This window comes from Populus trichocarpa, chromosome 18 (assembly GCF_000002775.5).
Source record: "Populus trichocarpa isolate Nisqually-1 chromosome 18, P.trichocarpa_v4.1, whole genome shotgun sequence".
NCBI lineage: Eukaryota > Viridiplantae > Streptophyta > Magnoliopsida > Malpighiales > Salicaceae > Populus > Populus trichocarpa.
The window spans coordinates 12,856,918-12,875,500 of NC_037302.2; the positions used below are offsets into that span (position 1 = coordinate 12,856,918).

The 18,583-nt window shown below is 33.0% G+C and overlaps 2 protein-coding genes and 1 long non-coding RNA gene across 6 annotated transcripts; 2 read left to right on the plus strand and 1 right to left on the minus strand.

The window, feature by feature from the left end:
- Positions 1–92: 92 nt before the first annotated feature.
- Positions 93–2,476, minus strand: LOC112325093 (uncharacterized). The gene is made up of 2 exons (XR_008058018.1): positions 762–2,476; positions 93–626 (listed from the first exon to the last, which is right to left on the minus strand). It is a non-coding gene; the product is annotated as an uncharacterized LOC112325093 (long non-coding RNA).
- A 4,538-nt stretch (positions 2,477–7,014) lies between these two features.
- On the plus strand, positions 7,015–9,698 carry LOC7489461 (uncharacterized). Its single transcript, XM_002324520.4, has 3 exons — positions 7,015–7,436; positions 8,335–8,358; positions 9,168–9,698. The coding sequence occupies exons 1-3, from the start codon at positions 7,241–7,243 to the stop codon at positions 9,467–9,469; spliced, it is 522 nt and encodes a 173-aa protein (XP_002324556.2). The 5' UTR covers positions 7,015–7,240; the 3' UTR covers positions 9,470–9,698.
- Positions 9,699–12,484: 2,786 nt separating this feature from the next.
- Positions 12,485–17,868, plus strand: LOC7489462 (calmodulin-binding protein 60 E). 4 transcript variants are annotated; one of them, XM_052448967.1, is made up of 7 exons: positions 12,486–13,010; positions 13,776–13,851; positions 14,283–14,341; positions 14,552–15,045; positions 15,733–15,893; positions 16,032–16,235; positions 16,766–17,868. In XM_052448967.1, the coding sequence occupies exons 1-7, from the start codon at positions 12,898–12,900 to the stop codon at positions 17,489–17,491; spliced, it is 1,833 nt and encodes a 610-aa protein (XP_052304927.1). In that variant the 5' UTR covers positions 12,486–12,897; the 3' UTR covers positions 17,492–17,868. The 4 variants fall into 4 exon arrangements, with proteins under 4 accessions (XP_024446178.1, XP_052304927.1, XP_024446179.1 ...); XM_024590411.2 differs by lacking the exon at positions 13,776–13,851 and having other exon boundaries at positions 12,489–13,010; XM_024590410.2 differs by lacking the exons at positions 13,776–13,851; positions 14,283–14,341 and having other exon boundaries at positions 12,485–13,010.
- Positions 17,869–18,583: the final 715 nt, after the last annotated feature.

An 18,583-nucleotide genomic window follows, 5' to 3' on the forward strand; every position in this document is an offset into this window, starting at 1 on the left:
GCTGGGCGAGTCTAGGATCCAACATAAGCAACTAACAATCTCTCACTCTCAATAGCTATAACAGGCAGGCCATGCCCCATTATATTAAAGAGTTTTGGAAGGAGATGACCTCCATATGAGGGCTATCTCTGTGTATATATCATCATTATACGACCATACAACCAATATATAAGCTTACCTTAATTGCAATATATTGTATGACATACAATACAAGACTACCATATATAGCTAACATGAAATTAAGGATAACAAATTGCTATTGTCCATTACACCCCCCTTGGCAATTTGAGCATGAGATGCTAGAATGCTCATATATATTGGCACATAATCAGGCAAATGGAGCAGAAGAGAGCCCTTTGGTGAAAATATCAGCCACTTGATCACTGCTGGAAACAAAATTGACTTTGATATCTCCCCAAGCAACCCGTTCGCGAACAGAATGCAAATCAACCTCTAAATGCTTAGTCTGGGCATGATTATCAGGATTGACAACAAGATAGGTGGTAGAGATATTATCACAAAATACTTCAATGGGTAGACAAGGTGAAACATACAAGTCCAATGTTGATACTAGGATTCTGTACTGCTTCTTGAAACCATATGTTGTTTTTTGGCTGCCCAGGAGACTAGATTAAGACCAAGAAAAACACAAAACCCAGCAGTAGATCATCAAGTATCAGGACATCCAGCCCAATATGCATCACTATAAGCAAGTAATGAAGAAGGATCATAATGGTATAGTTGTAAGCCAAAATATGTACCTTTGATATAACGTAAAATCCTTTTAACGGCATGCCAATGAACATCATGAGGAGCATGCATGAACTAACAAGTTGTATTAACAACAGAAGCAATATCAGGACGTGTGAAGGTAAGGTACTAAAGACCACCAACAATGCTTCGAAAGAGTGTTGGGTCTTTAAATGGAGAGCCATTCAAAAAGAGACAAATAACATATGGAAGTACTTATAATATAAATAGGTTTGGAATTTCCAATGGAAGCATGAGAGAGTAATCAGTGGCATACTTGGATTGAGATAAAAACAGATCACCAATATTCTTATAGACTTCAATGTCCAAGAAATAATGGAGCCCCTCAAATCATTCATGGCAAATTCAAACTTCAGAAGAGTGAAGAGGAAGCTGTAAGAATAATGTTATCCATATAAAAAAACAAGATTGTCATATCAGTGGTCATGCGATAAACAAACATGGAATAATCAGCACGGCTACAAGTAAAACCATGAGCGTACGTATAAGAACACAGTAAAACGAGTGAATCATGCTCTCGGTGCCTATTTGAGACCATAGATGACATGATAAAGGTGAAAAAGATAATTGGGATGACAAAGATGAACAAACCCAGATGGTTACCGTATGAAGATAGTTTGAATAAGATGACCATGAAGAAAGGTATTTTTAACATTCAACCGGTGGATTACCCAGCCATGATAGAGTGTAAGACTAAGAATAGTACGAATGGTAACAGGCTTAATTACAGGACTAAAAGTTTCATCAAAATCAACCCCAGCTTGCTGATTATATCATTGGCCAACTAACCGAGCCTCGTATCTCTCAAGAGAGCCATCTGCCCCTAGTTTCTGCTTATAAACCCATCGACAACCAATTTTATTACAAGTGTGGAAGGAGGAGGAACAAGAGTCCAAGTCTGATTGGAGAGCAGAGCTTGATATTCAGTTATCATAGAGCATCGCACCAGCATTGATGCTTGCCAACTTCATTGAATGAAGATGGTTCAACATATGAAGAGTAAAAAACAACAATAAATGGGGGTAGAGGAACAAGGGAAGGCAGCGAAGAAGACGATGTGACTAAATCAACCTTAAGATGTGAAAAATCTTGTGCCTTGTATGAATTGGAAACAAATTATCCCATGAGAGAATTATATGGAAAATGATCTTCCTTAAAAATGACATGCAGAGAAATAATAACTTTTTTGGACAAAGGATCATAACAACAATATCCTTTATAGCAATTCACATAACCCAAAAACAAATATAACTAAGAACAAGATGATAATTTAGATGTAGTTAGACCCATACGGTACGAATAACATGAACAACCAAAGATTTAGAAACAAGCAACTGGAGGAATGGACCCAAGAAGTACTTGAAAAGGAATTTGAAAGCTAATTAAGAGAAGCATGAGGTATATATTTTGTTAAGAATATATAAGCTGTAATGAGCAAAGCCTAAACCTAAAAATTAAGGAGGCAAACTTGCTTGAATAAACATGGTATTCTACTAGAGAATAAACAGATCTTTTCAGATACAAATCTCTTCTCTATAAAACATAATTTTCATCTTCTTAATTTTTTACGTACTTTGTTTGTCGCTTGATGAATCAAACTCAAACTTAGTTAAGCAATGGAGCTTTTCTCGTTCTTTCGAGTAACTTGTTTTTGCAAGTGTAAATAAAGCCCAAAACCCAGCCAAGAAAAATCCTTTTATATTTGAAGTTTTTCTACAACTTTATCACTGTGATTGTTAAAAGATTCATTGGGATTTGCTTTTAAATTCCCATGATTTGGCCTGAATTTTACCATCTTCCAACCCATTTCATATTACACTTGCATTTCATTGATAGTCCGAAGGTCCATCATTTAACTTCAAAGGATATCATGGGTTTGTTTGTTCTGTTATCTCATATTTAATTATTGTGATTATTAATAAGATAGTTATTAGTTGTTAATTTTAAAATTTATTTATTTAATTATTAATTTTAAAATTTATAAAATTAATCGAGATACATATAAACTGACTCGAACATCTACTTTAATAATAATAATAAAAAAAAAAGACACCATTGTCAAGCGTGTTTGGTTGTCATTTCCAGCTAGATTTGGGGCACCGACAGTACGTGTGCCCTAAAGCCACGATTAGTTTTTTTTTTATTATTATTATTACCTCTGCTGCAGAAGAAAGCCATGTAAAGTTTAAATGTTTAATGATGCTGGGGATTTCATCTTTGCCATCTTAAACTAGTTTATTAGCCCGTGTTTTTTTTTTTTTGTTGTGGAGTGAAAATAAATTTCTTAAAATATAAAAAATATATTTAAATCATTAAAAACTTTTTATTATTATTATTAAATTTAGTATAATAGTTTAAACTTAAAAAATTTCTGCCTAATTCTTTAATTATATTTAGCAAATCTGACAATTTCATGATCTGGGTTATGAATTTCACTGGTCGAATTAAATTTTTATTTTATTATATAATAGAAAATATCAAGATCAATTTATCAGAAACCCAATACCAAGCATAAAATTCAACACTAAATAATAAAATTGACAACAAGAAAAATCAAACGATATAAAAAAACAAATCTCAAAAAATCCCTACCCAGCTCTTTAATTAATATTTAATCAACTTATTAAATTTGCGATCTTAGTTATGAATTTTACTCGGTCAATTTATTTTTTTAATTTTATTATATAATAAAAAATATAAAAAATAATTTATCATCAATTTAATATTAAATGATAAAATTAAATAAAAATCTCTCTTTAAATAATGAATTTAAAAAACTTTTTTAAAAAAATAGCTAAAAAAAAAAAACAAAAATCAACTATTCTAGCTTAGCCTAAAAAAACATGCGCAAGGGCCTGAGGGAGGTCTGTGCAATTCAATTATTATTATTTTAAAAAAAAATAACACATTTGTATTTGTTTTAAATCAAATAATACACCTAGTATGACTCCAACCTTAAAGATGCCCTCATGCTTCAACCACCTAATCTAAGACACCATTTTATTTTTAAATGCTTAAAATAATATATTAACCTTTTTTTTTATTAGTTGAGAAAAAAACATGGCAGCACCAAGTCTTGAACCCATGATCTCACGCTATTTCCACTCGTTAAGCTTGTAACTAAACAATTAAAAAAACATTTCAACCTATTTCATTATTTATATTATTTATATGAACAATGAAATCGACTCTTAGTGTTTTAGTTGTGTTTACCAGTTTATTCGCCCTTGCTTTTGCTGCCGGTTGGACACAATTTTTTTGAAAACTAAAAGAACACATTTAGATTATTAAAAACTTTTTAAAATTTTCATTAAAGTTATAGTTTAAACTTGAAAAGTCCTTACCTAACTCTTTAATTAATATTTAGTTCAACCCCATGACTTGGTTATAGATTTCACTGAATTGAATTAATTTTATATTTTATTATATGATAGAAAATACTAAGATTAATTTATCATCAATCCAATACTAAAGGATAAAAATCAATAAAAAAAACTCATACTAAATAATGGAATTGGCAATAAAAAAAACAAAAAATATAAAAAAAGTGGCAAAAAAATCACAACCCAACTCCTTAATTAATATTTAGTCATCACGCTATATCTACGACCCGGGTTATGAACTTCCCTTGATTGATTTTATTTTATTATATGATAAAAATACAAAAAAAATTAATTTATTATCAATTCAATATAGAATGTAAAAATTGAATAAAAATCTCACTCTATTATAAATAATAGACTTGGAAAAGTATTTAAAAAAAATTAGCTAAGAAAAAAAAGTCTAATCATGCCCAAGTGCATGGGCTGAGAGAGGCTTTTATATATATATATATACACACACACACACATTAACTTGTTGTCGTGTCGTTTATGCCTTTCTTTTTTAAAATAATAAACAAACAAACACTAATGTTTAGGTTGTCTGTGTTTGTTTAAGGGAAAATATGTGTTGTGGGGGACTCAAACTTACAACATTGGAAGCACTCTGAGTCCATTGACCAATTAAGCTACAACATGATCTTGACCTAAAATGCTTAAAACAATATATATCATCTTGTTTTGTTTGTTTTAAGGAAAATACATGTTGTGGGGGACTCGAACTCGTGAGCTCCCTGTATCCTTCAACCAGTTAAATTACCACACGATTTTGTTTGGTCAATTTAGATTCACTATAAAATGATATTGTTTTAATTTTTTTACTAAAATAATATTATTTTAAAAATCAAATTAAAAAAAAATACTTTAAAACGACTCAATGAAATCTTATTTTTGCTAAGTAAACTAAATTATAAATTAACTTGTTATGTCACATAGGTTAACTTTCATCCCCGTCCAAAAGAAGTCCAACCTCAAATCGTGGTCGACAAGTCACCAAACTGAATTAAACCTTGCTCTTGACAGAGCAGGAGCTCGTGAAAAGTTTTGGGTGTGAATTCTTGCATGAAGTGGTGCCTTTGACCTTTTGCTCGAACCGGTAATATGGTTGGTCGTAAATTATTAGGCCCAAAAGATGGTATAATTTAAATAACATTAACGAAATGTACCGAAAAGAAAAAAGTTGAATCGAAGAGTTTGGAACATCTTCACCCAATTTACAAAAGCCCAAATATATCAAAGGTCAAAACCCAAATCAATAAAAAACCAAAGCACCAGCCATTGTCATATGAATATTTCTTCTTTTTTTCTTCACGTGTAAATTTCTTCATTATTATATCATATCTAATCTTAAAAAAAAATTAATTAATTTTTTATTTTTATTTTTTATATCTATTATATAAAAACTTAAAAAACTCAGGGATTAACTACAAACACAATCACATTTCATCGTGGATTCATACAATAAAATTATTATTTTATCTTTAAAGGACAAACTTATTTAGCTTTGACATGGGATACGATACTCTTTTTTTCAATGTGACTCATTAGTCATTATAAAAAATAAAGGGGTAAGTCAATATTTTTACATTTTTTATATATATAGTTTAATTATTAAATTATCATTAAAAGAAAAAAATTATTCTTTTTAGGTCAAGGGGTTTTTTTGGGGTTTTTAAATTTTTTTTCTATAGTACAATTACTTAAATGCTCCTAAAAAAAATCTTTCTTAGCTTTGAATGCAATGAAATTTTAATTATTTTATTATGATTTTTTGTTATTCTTACGTCGGACAACGGTAATCGAGTTTTTTTAATATTTATAAAATATCATTTAAATTAAAAAATGGATGGCATGTGCCTCACACGCGCCAACAAGTGGGTGCTGCCTAACCCATGTTCTAAGGTTGGACTAAATTGACTTTGGTCATTTTTATTTTTATTTTTAAAATTTCATTCATCATTGTTAGGCTCGTTGGAAATTGATATTTTTTTATTTCCTTACCTTTTATTTCTATAAAATTATCTCGATATCATATCTCAGGTAATGAATTCAACATGTTCGTCAAGTTTGACTCAGGTTTTTTTTGTTTTTTTTTATTTCACCTTTCAATATTAGGCTGGTTTTAAAATTGAGCTTCATTATTTTATTCAGTCTGTTTTCTATAGAGTTACCTCGATTCCATAACTAGGTTATAGATCTGGTTTAATTTTTGCTCAAGCCAGATAATTAAAAATTATCTTGTCTGAATCTTTCAAAAAATATATTTTTAAGAATTCACCTACCTATGTGATGGCTCATACATACCTAGATAAATTTCTTCTTTTTTTTAATGTTTTCTTTTTAAATTTGTTGTTTGTTATTTTATTTGTTAGGAATTAAGATTTATTTATTTTTAATTTTTTTTTCTATGTAATTATCTTATTCTCATTTAATTTTTACTTTGTTAATAAATAAAATCATTGATACATTTTAGAAATATTATAAAGATATATTTCTATGATATTGACAAACATTTATTTTTTGTATTGAATTGTTATTTGTTTTCTATTTTATTTGTTATTAATATTATTTTAATTATATTATTAAATTAACTGAGTTTAAACTCTTTCAAGTTAATAAACAGAATTTTATTTTATTTTAAAAAAATATTTGTATTATCTTAATATTTTTTATAATAAAAAAAAATTTAAATTTGCCCTCGCTATGTAGTCTCGATCTATTTCTGCTTAAATATTTAGCATGAACATCAAGAAATTTCTCCCATAGCTGTCATCTCATGCAAAATAAGATAATAAAAAATATATTATATTTTTTAAATCACATTTTGATTACATTACAGCTCATAAAAAAAAAAAAAAAAAGTAATGTAATGACACAAATTTCCTCAGATAATAAAAAAGAAAAGAAAAAACCCACTGACAAAACAGTAAGGATTAATAGATTGCTTTCCTTGGATTCAACCTCAGCTCTCAATCATTGTATCCACATTAGATAGATCATCATTAGATCTCACTCGCCTTTTCTCAAGACAGAGAAGCTGACACACACACACAGAGTCATCTTGATAGGAGAAAGAGAGAGAAAGAGAAATGTCAAGGAGATCAGGGGCCTGCTTGAGGTGTTGTTTGGTCATATTTGCAGTGATTTCTGCTTTAGGTGTGTGTGGTCCTGCTTTGTATTGGAGATTCAGGAAGACTTTTGGATTCCCTGATTCCAAAGCCTCTTCTTGCCCTCCTTGCATCTGTGATTGCCCTCCTCCTATGACTCTACTCAAGATTGCTCCTGGTATCCATCAAACACTTGTCTCTTCTTGCTTTTGTTGTTTCGTGTTGTCTTATTGGCATTCTATTGTGTTTTTGCATCTGGGTTGTCGTCAATTTTAGTTTTGATCGAGTTTTTGTGAATTTGAGTGGAATTAAGGGTGCCCATTTCATCAATTTGTGGTCTTGATCTATCGCTGTTCCTAATTTTGGATCTTGAATTCTCTTAATTGCTTTATTGGTGGACTGTTTTTGTGTTTGGTGGAGAGAAATTTAGGGGGTTCCACGTTCATCAATTTCTCAGGTTTTTATCTGTGTTGGTTTCCGATTTTGGATTTCTATTTCTACTTCCAATTTGGTACAACCTTTATACGAGAAGAGAAAACGATGTTAAAGTTGTTAGTGTTGATATTGAATGAAGAAGGCTTGGTTTATGGTTGAGAGAAATTGCAAGGAATTGTCTTTAAACTTGCTTTCCTTGCTCTGTATTTGTATAAAATTATTGTTTTTATTTCACTGCTGCTTCATTTTAAATGCACATCTTGCATGCTTCCCCCTTTTATTCCTATTGAATCTGATTTCTTTTTTAACTCAATCATCCATTTCACTTCTTTTTTGATGTCCTGATCCGTTTGCAACCGAATGCTTGAATAACCTTGTGGTAGGCATCGGCCCGTTCATGTTGACAAGATACTTGAATGTGCAATTAAATCTGCTATGGAAATAATTGAATAGAATAGCTTTTTAGGTAGCAAAATATTTGAAAATATTTTTACTAGAACAATGCTACTAGCCACAGCATTCATTATAGCCTCTATTAGAAAAAATATTTAAGCTTGTTTGCAAGTCAAGTTTTAATTTTGAAGAAATCAGACTCTTATGTACTAATTTCTTGTGGCTCTTGTTTTGTTTTCTTCTTTCAGGGTTGGCCAACCTTTCAGTCACAGGTGAGAGCTCATTCTACAAACCCAGTTTGTTGGATCATTTTTATCTGTTATTCTGAGAACATTGCAGATTTTGTTGTCCTTCAGTTTCTGAAATCCTCTAATGAAGTGAGACCAGTAACTTTATCAATCTTTTATAAAATCTTGAGCATAAATTCTTGTATTTGAACCTTGTTTGTATGTTATTTCGGACATCCAACTGCTAAGAACCTTGCATTTTGTTTGATAAAAATGTGAGCACGCCCCAAGAATTGTGTTGTCTTTCCTCAGTCTGCAGAACGGGAATTTTAGTTCTTTTCCAGTTATTGGGTTTCTTCCATTTATGATTTCAGCTCATAAATGGTTTTTAATTGATCTTAATTGCTCTTATTTGAATTATCATATTCCTTTACATTTAAAGCACGTAACTTTAATTAATAACTCTGATGCTGCTACTGGCTTCCAAGAGTTAGGGCCAATCCAACCACTGGCAATTTGATGAGTGAAAAAAGCACAATAGCTTGTTAGTCAAATGTCCTCTACAGTTTGAGCTTTGATTCAGTTGCTCCTTTTTATCTTTGCTATTCCGTACTATTTCACTATCTGAAAAAAAATTAGGTTGTGAAACAAAATCAAAATTCAAAAGAACTGCTTTAACACTCTTGATGTTTGAACTTATTCCAGCCATTCATTCATGCTCAAAACATGCATGTTTTACTATGAGTAGACTCAAGCTTATGGCAACTTATCTTTCTCATTTATATGCTTCCTTTAATTATGATTTGAGGAATCGTGGTCTCACTGACATGACATTATCTTGTTTTTTATCATAGATTGCGGGGGCAATGACCCAGATCTCAAATTGGAGATGGAGAAGCAATTTGTAGACCTTCTAACAGAGGAGTTGAAATTGCAAGAGGCTGTTGCTCAAGAGCATGCTCATCACATGAACATCACGCTTGCTGAAGCAAAAAGGGTGGCATCCCAATACCAGAGGGAGGCAGAAAAATGCAATGCTGCAACTGAAACATGTGAGGAGGCAAGAGAGCGGTCTGAAGCATTGCTGATCAGAGAGAGGAAGATTACTTCCTTATGGGAGCAACGGGCCCGTCAACTGGGTTACGAAGGAAAGTAATTGTTATATAATTGATATTAGATATTTCTTGCACTTGAACTAGCAAATTGTTCTATCGTTAGCATTTATACTAGCAGGCACTCGCAAATTGCTTGAGATCCTCTCTTACACTGTCACTCGCAAATTGCATCAGTTTTCTTGCAAAGGCAAGCAAAAAATGGTATGTATGTATCAATTTTCACCGGTAATTCGATCTGTTCTGGATCCACCAGCTCAGCCATTATTTCAAGTGTGCTCTTAATGAATTACTTGATACAGTGCTGTACTGTTTTGCATACTGTAATAGTCATGATTTTACAAGGCTTGTTTTGTTACCCCTGATATAAACTACCTGGACAACGTAATCTCCATCTTTAGTATCGAGGGATCTTGTGGATTTTTTCATGTTGCATGTTGACCGTATAAAAGCATCAGCTGTTCGCTTCACCTTATCTCACCTACCTCAGCCATGTCATTTGCTTGTGTTCTTTTTGCTTGCAATCTTCCTTCAACAGTTCCTTTGGAATTAAGAAATGCATTCAGTCGCATCTTTCAATAACATTGTCCAGCTAGTTTGGTTTGAAAAAACATTAAATTGATAGGTTTTTTTAGTATATTTCTATGACTTTGATATATTTATACCAAAAATTAAAATTAAAAAAAATATATTTTAACATATTTTCAAACTGATATCATTTTGAATGATAATGACCATCAAGTATTAACAAGTAAGGGGAAATGAAACAATGAATGCATAGATTATTTTAGATTAAGCGATCAAAAGTCAAATTTACGGATATTTCCAAACCTAAAAGGTGGTGATAGTGATCGAGACTTCCGTCACTTCTGGCAAGAATGGAGCCACGATACTCCAAGAACGCTGTTCCATGACTCTACAATGATGGTTGTTAATATTATAAAAAAATATTTTCCAAATATTATTTTTAAAAATTTAATGATTTTAGTTGATGACAAAATAAAACTTGAATAAAAATGAGATAATTTTATAAAAATAAAAAATAAAAAATCTGAAAATCATGCTAAATTTCTGGTCCAATTGTAAGACCGGGATAACCCATACAAAAGAAATTGAAGAAAATAATAGAGGTCAACTCTCAAGTAAACTAAATAATGAAAGACAAAACTGAAAAAATAAAAAACTCGATTAAATCAGGATTAACTCGGCTAACTCACGGCTCGAAATATGAGATCAGGATAGCCTCATAGAAAGAAAAGTGAAAAAAAATCACGAAGCTCAAGGCTTTATAACATAATGTTGAATGATGAAATTGAAAAAAAAATATTAAAGTAAAATCCGACTAATCTTCGAAACCTAAGACCATAATTACCTCTTAGAAAGCAAATATAAAAAAAATTATGAAACAAAATTCTCAATTATCCAAATATCAAGGGATATAATTAAAAAAAATCAAGAAAGAGATTTTAAAAATAAAATAAATAGCAATTAAAAAAATAAAGACCATATCTGATATAAAAATTAAATTAAATAAAATAATTAGGGACAAATTTGAAAAATAAAATAAATAAAAAAGGATAAAAAAACAACAATAAAAAAAGGACCAAATTCAATACATAAATTAAATGAAATTAAATGCTGATGGATAAAATTGAGAAATAAAACCAACTTTTAAAAAATTAAAAGTAAATCAAATAACAATTAAAAAAATAATGACCACAGTTGATACAAACACAAATTGTAGCACACATTTAATTTATGAAAGGGCATGCATGAAACCCAAGGCAAGGACATAGAAAAGAGAGAGGAGAAAAAAAAAAGTTTTTCGAAACTCAACCACTATGTCACAATGCACACACGTCTGACCATCGGGTAGAGGATATCAAGACATTTCCAACGCTATCACGGAAGACAACGTTTGGCCATTGGGAGATGCTTCACACGCTACCTAAAAAATATGGGCATCTTCCACTCGTTGATGCTTGCATTGCACGCGCGCAATTACTTTTGGTTTTTAAATAATATTTTATATTTATTAAAATACCAACTTGTCATGAGTCAATTAAGTATAATAATAAAAAAAAACCAAGATGAAAAATACAAAAACAAAATCCCTAGATATCAGCCTAATAATTTTTTTAAAAAATTTTAAAGGTAAATAAATTGTTTTACTATGTATAAATAAGTAAAAAGGACAAAAAAAAAATTCTAGATGCCAATTTAATACTATTTACTTTTAAAAATAATTAAATCATTTTATTATACTAAAAAAATATAAATAGACTAGTTTTTCCTTGATTAATATGATAATACCAATTAACAATAAGGAAAAAAGCATATTGCCCTCACTAGAAAGTCGTTTGATTTTTCTTGAGGATTGCAAAATGGTCATTTCAATGTTCCGGTTCAAGTGAAATGTGTCTTAGCCTATATTGAAAATCTGAGTCCTTTTATTTATTTATTTTTTAATTTAATTAGTCTGTTAAATCTAATTGGGATGCACCTTCTCATTAAAAAGGAACCTAAATCTCCTAGAAAAGTTAGTGTGCACGCAAACATAGATTAGTATTTATTGAAACAATGTAATAATAGGTTTGCCCTTCCACTATAAAAACTTTGAATTGTCAACTAGGGGCAATTTGGTCTTTTACTTTTTTTTTTTCTCATAATAAAACGACTAAAAAAACTTTTAAAAGCAAATAAAAAAATATATTAAACTAGTTTTAGAGGGTTATTCATCTTTTAAAAAAAAACATTTTTAAGCATAGCAAAATGATTGAAACTTTTTTATAGCGTCTGTAGTTGAAATTGTTGAAACATCCATGGAGGACAATAAATCCATTTCAAGGGACAAGAGATGCTGAGCCAAAAAAGCAAGAAGGGAATTGAAACTAAACAGCTATTTGTATCCAAGCAGCACAGAGGTGGTCAGCTTGTGCACATCCTAACAAAAAAATAGATATATGGGAGGCAATTTGGTTCTATTGGGCCACGAGTTTGACTTTCCTCTTCCAAAGAAATCACAAGCAGTCAAATACCACATGCTTGCCGATGGACACCCTCAAACGCGGTTTCAAAGACGTTCATGCACTCACTGTCACGCCTGGTCTTGCATTACTTTTATATTTTTATATACGTAGAAAGAAGTATTTATTATTATTCTTAGATCAGAAGTAAAGAAAATAAATCAGCTTGGATCTATGTCAAAGTAAACAAACACATCATCCTTGCAATATCAAGATCTGGAAGCTGTCATAGAAAGCTCTTTCTGCTTTTTTGGGGTCTGAAAGTTTCAGTCTTTTCTCTTCAGATGAATATGGTGATGTGTACTCATATGTTGTGCATATAGGGTTTTCATTTTTTTTTCTTTTAAGTCTCTCGGGCTGTGCTTGGATCCTTAGAACACTCTTGAGACCCCACTAAATTTGGAAAGGTAACTGAAATCTTTTTGGATTCTGTTAAGTTTCTATAAATGGAAAGTTCGAGGGGCAGGAGAGTTGAGAAAAGAGGTTATGAGCAGGGTGTCGATGATGAAGCTGACAACCTGCCAGAATCAAAAAAGGCAAAATTGCCCGCTTTAGCAAGGTTTGTCTTTGCATTACTTCACGAGGTTTATTGTTTACGATTTTTATTACAAGTAGTTCATGGTCTAAGCAATTTGTGTTGTGGTTTTGTTTCTTGGCTTGAAGGATTAATTAGGACAACTATAAGAGAATTGAAAGAATGAGTTGTGTTAATTAGGATCCAAAATGGGGGGTTAATTATAGGAGAATTTGGATATTGGATTTATCTTCTTGGATCCGTTGGGTTTGGTTTTTCAATGACTCTTGGTGACTTAATGACTGGTGGATCTCATGCCCAGTGAAATGTTATCTTAATTAACAATATCACAAGGCTGGTGACTTGATAGACTTCCGGAATGATTGAAACTGCTTGTAGATGAGCTTCAACTTGTTTGGCATTGAAGGGAGGTACATGAAGGAATGAGCCTGTGATTGTAAGAGAATCTTGGGTACTAGAGCGGTGTTAGAGTGGGTTTGTTCTGTTGATTTAGGGCTACTGAAACCAGTCTTTGGGGCTGATTTCAGTATCAAAGCTTCCACTGAGTTGCTTTTGCTAAATCAGACCAATGTTTAAGAACAAGATCATCATTATTGAAATATCAAATGCATGCTTAAGCTTTTGGGCTCGAGTTTCAAACAGCCTAAACTTCTGTGGAATTGGTTGAATTTTCAAGTCATTGTTTGATGCATAATTAAGTCAGTTTGTCTACTATCTTCTTTGTACAAATGGTTTGCGGCATTTCTTTTGAGTTCACTCCAACTGATATAAGACTTGAATTATCTGCAGTGTAATTGTGGAGGCTTTGAAGGTGGATAGTTTGCAAAGACTTTGCTCATCTTTGGAGCCTTTGTTTCGCAGAATTGTGAGTCATAAAGTCTTTCTTTAATTCGTTTATTATAATAAAATCTTAGTTGGGTTGTGGTATATTGATGGCTGATGAGCTTAATAGATAAGAAGAGTGATATCATGCTAAGCCTTTAGAAGATACAATGACACCACTGCTGCTGTATATTTCTAGTTCATTGTATGTCATGAGAATCATGACTGGAGTCACCTATTAGGTCTCACGTATAGTCATACTGAAATAGTTGCAGAGACTGCTGCTCAGCAATCCCTAGTTCGATTTGTTGAAAAAAAGTCGTTGGCAACATTCAAGCGATTTCTTGTCTCGCTATCTCCAATGCTTCTGCTGTTGGTTCAATTTATTGAAGGCATCGCAATCATGACATGTTATCTGATTCTAGCTATCTCCAACTTCTTTTGCTGATTTTGGTTTTTTGAATGAATAATCAGGTCAGCGAAGAAGTGGAACGTGCTTTGACGAGGTTAGGCCCTGCTAAATTGGCTGGAGGGTAGGTTCCTGGATATTTTTTAATCCTATAGACTAAAGTTTCCTTTCCAATCTGCCTTGGATCTTCATGATGCAGACAAACAATGTAGAAACAATCCTTATAAATTTCAGTTATAACCCATACTCTCCTGATGGAAGTTGGGAACTTAGAAGTGTTGAAACAACTGCAATGTATAGGTATTCATATATGACTTACATTTCTACATGTCAGGTCGTCACCACCAAAGCTTCCAGGCCCAAATGGAAACGATCTACAACTTCATTTCAGAACAAGAATGCCTCCTCACCTGTTCACAGGAGGGAAAGTTGAGGGGGAGCAAGGGGCAACTATCCATGTTGTCCTGTTAGATGCAAGCACCGGAACTGTCATGCAAACTGGACCAGAATCAGCAGCCAAACTGAATGTTGTGGTTCTTGAAGGTGACTTCAATGATGAAGCTGATGAAGGTTGGACAGCAGAACATTTTGAAAGCCATGAAGTAAAGGAGCGTGAAGGTAAAAGGCCACTACTGACTGGGGATCTACAGGTCAGTCTCAAGGAAGGGGTAGGAACTCTTGGAGATCTTACTTTTACTGACAATTCTAGCTGGATAAGGAGCAGAAAGTTCAGGCTTGGTGTTAAGGTTTCTCCTGGATATTGTGAGGGGATTCGTGTTCGTGAGGCTAAGACAGAGGCATTTGCTGTTAAAGATCACCGAGGAGAATGTGAGTTTTTCGGTGGTTATAATTTATGATTGCTAGTTTAATCTCCATGTAGCACACATCCTTCTTGAAGAGTAGAACACTAGAGTATAAACATGAAAAATTAGTGATCAACAATATTAGAATCTAGATACTCTTACTTGGCTAGGTAGATGGCTGCCCACTAAGCCTCTCAAATGATACCATATTTCTGGGTTTCTCTGTCCTTTAATTGAGAAACAATGATATCATTCTATTATAGTGCATTTGCTGATAAAGCTAGTAGCCTTCCACTGCATGACATGGTGCATATTGGATGGTGAAAGGTTGTAAGAGTAGCAGGAGAACAGTAGTTCCTTCTGCATTCTTCCAAGCTGTAATTCTTAGCTTGGTTGAAAGATAACTCACTATCAAGTCTGGATGGTGAAGGTAAATATGAGTAGTACAGGACTTTTTGACTTGGAACTTCATTGTTCAGTTATTTTCTTGGGTGTAAACATTCAATGCAAAAGCCTTAGAATTTAACTAATGCTATAAATGGATGCAACAGCCAGTTCTGCAGCGTCTTAGAAACAAACCTCCAATTTAGGGGCTATCTTATAGTTTGGGAGCCTATACTTGATTAAAATATCGCCTCTTATATTTTATTAAATTTCAGATGAATTGTTGCCATCAAGTTGTTGTAACCAGGATTGTTTTTATAATTTGCAGTATACAAAAAACACTACCCGCCGGCTTTACAAGATGAAGTTTGGAGATTGGACAGGATAGCAAAGGATGGAGCACTGCACAAAAAATTGGTGATGGCTGATATTACAACAGTTGAAGATTTTCTCCGTGTTCTTTTTAGGGATTCACAGAAATTAAGAAATGTAAGAATCCCTTTCTCTGGTTGCTTGTTTTTCCCTACATGTGTGCTGAGAAACTAATTATTTCTTTCAGTTCATATCCCTTGTTTCCATATTAATTGCTCTTCAATTTCCTGCTGCCCCATTTTGATGTGCACGTAGATCCTTGGAAGTGGAATGTCAAATAGGATGTGGGAGAATACAGTTGAGCATGCGAAGACTTGTGTCTTAGGAGGAAAGCTTTACGTTTACTATGCTGCTGGTACTCATAGCACTGGTGTTGTTTTCAATAACGTTTATGAGCCCAGGGGCCTTATTTCTGATGGGCAGTTCCTCTCTTTGGATTCACTTAATCACAATCAAAAGGTTAGATATTCTCTACCATTCAGAATTGACTACAATATTTTCACATCATTTTACACTTTATTTTTGCTCCTGATATTCATCTGCTTATATTGCACAGGATCTGTCCATTCAAAGTGCCATACAAAATACTGCAGTTAGCTTTAGGAAAAGTAGTGAATGGTCATCTGCTCATAGTACTTAATGATGTAAAGAAATATGTTCACTAAAAGGTGGTGGAAATAATCTTGAAATTAAACATTAAATAACAGTCAAGATGGTTACATGGTATGTGGTGGATAGTTGATTCGAATTTTCCTGCCGATGTGTTTGATTGATAGACCATCAGGACCATTAACAACTGATGGTTATTCACTAATTTAGACATAAGAAATGACCTTATTAAGACACGTTGTGGAAACTTTAGCTGCCCCAATCCTTTGTTCAGCATCTTGATAGTCATGAGCTCAAAAACCTCCCTAGGGATTGAAGGATCCGCATTGCTTGTCTTTGTGAGTAGATTTTTGCTCATTCATGTTAATGTTTGCTTACAGATTTCAGTGGATTCCCTGGTGAAGCGAGCATATGAGAATTGGCATCATGTTGTGGAATATGATGGCAAAGTTCTGAACTCCCTAGCTAGCAATAAGGGTGGCAAAGGAGCATCCGCTGCACCCATAGTCGACAACAGCTATGAGAGAAATCAGTATATAACATCTGATCAAAACAAGCAACAGTTTATCCCTTCTGAACCAAGTCCACAATACCAAGCTATAATTAACCACCCATCAGTCCCTCAGTTGATTAAATTTCCATTTGTTAGGTCAGATCAGAATGCAGCAATGACCCTAAATAATCCACAAGCAGCATTATCTGGTGGCACGGATTACATGTCTGTTGGAACCCCAGCTGGGGATACATACTTTCCAGGAGATTGGTCTCGGCCAAGGACTGGGAATGGATTAGAAGACTTTTTCACAGAAGAAATACGGGTAAGGAGTTCAGAGATGTTGGAGAGTGATGACATGCAGAGACTGCTAAAAACACTTGGTATGGGTGGAGTTGGGATGGGACCTGGTTTTGTTCAGCCTGATGAGCCTTGTTACTCTTATAGCGTTCAAGCATACGAGCCTCAGATGGATCAAACATATGCGCAGGAGCGAGGAAAAGGCTCAAAGGCTGTCGTTGGATGGCTTAAGCTGAAAGCAGCTCTACGCTGGGGGATATTTGTCAGGAAGAAAGCCGCAGAAAGAAGAGCTCAGCTTGTTGAGCTAGATTGAAAAGATGTTTAAATCTAATTTAACCTGGGGTTTACTGATATGTTAAGAGCCCGTGAATTTTTAATGTTTTTGTTTGATTGTTGAGAGACATCATCGAATATATTCAAGCTTAACAGATTGGGATTAAAAAAGGATGCTGCATGACTCCAGTCTCTGCCTTTGCCTATGTTCTCATTGGCCGGACAAAGCAAAATCGAATGAAGGAGACTTTGTTCTAAGTTTAGAGTGTTCTCGTTTCCTCCTGTAAAGGGAAGACGCCATGTTTATCGTTCTCGCTTCCTCCTGTAAAAGGAAGACGCAAAAAAAAATTGTTTAAGCGTTTCTAATGTTTTTTCTTGTAGAAAAAATAAAATAAAATCATGTGTGGTTTGAATTAATGCTATCTGATTAACTTGTCAGGTCTAAAGATAATTAGATAATTTAAATTTTAAGATGATATTAAAAAAAAACATTAAAATAATAATAAATTATATAAATTCAAGTTAATTTCAATTAACTATGAGACTATAGTAACCGTGTATAGAACATTATTAATTAAAAAAAAAAGAGATGATGAACTTACTAAATAATTATAACTAAATGCTGTACTGTAACAATTATTGCCAGATTATATCAGACAGAAGAATTAAATCATTGATGTTTCAGAAAGCTTTGTCAGTCTTGGGTTCATCGAACTAACTTCTTTGTCAGTTTTCAAATCTCAAATCGGAACTCATAACTATGCTTGTTGCTCTTCTTTGGCTTGCTATTCGTTACATGGCGTATAAAAATGCTCATCCCACCTCCTCTAAGTGCAAAAGACTAACGCAGAACTTCTAGGATATTGCAGAAACATAAAGACCACATGAACCTCTCTCGTTTTCTTTCCCTAAACATAACAAATGGTTCCATGCAGAGTAGCAAACGCTTCCCTGTTCACACACAAAAAGAAAAGTGAAAGGTACCCGTGTCTGTCCATGCATGAGTACAAATAATTCTTTGTAAATCCGAGGACCATGAATCTCAAAACCAGTGTCTGAATAAGATAAACACAAGCGAAAACAAATCATATGTAATGGAGGCTGTTAAAAGCAACCATTTCTTTTCTTTCCT

Bases quoted from the DNA above. Each gene is read 5' to 3' on its own strand.
- LOC7489461 (XM_002324520.4), top strand. From the start codon at position 7,241: ATGTCAAGGAGATCAGGGGCCTGCTTGAGGTGTTGTTTGGTCATATTT. The intron at 7,437-8,334 runs GTATCCATCAAA...TTCTTCTTTCAG, and splicing joins TCTACTCAAGATTGCTCCTG to GGTTGGCCAACCTTTCAGTC. The intron at 8,359-9,167 runs GTGAGAGCTCAT...TTTTTATCATAG, and splicing joins GGCCAACCTTTCAGTCACAG to ATTGCGGGGGCAATGACCCA.
- LOC7489462 (XM_052448967.1), top strand. From the start codon at position 12,898: ATGGAAAGTTCGAGGGGCAGGAGAGTTGAGAAAAGAGGTTATGAGCAG. The intron at 13,852-14,282 runs GTGAGTCATAAA...ATGAATAATCAG, and splicing joins AGCCTTTGTTTCGCAGAATT to GTCAGCGAAGAAGTGGAACG. The intron at 15,894-16,031 runs GTAAGAATCCCT...ATGTGCACGTAG, and splicing joins ATTCACAGAAATTAAGAAAT to ATCCTTGGAAGTGGAATGTC.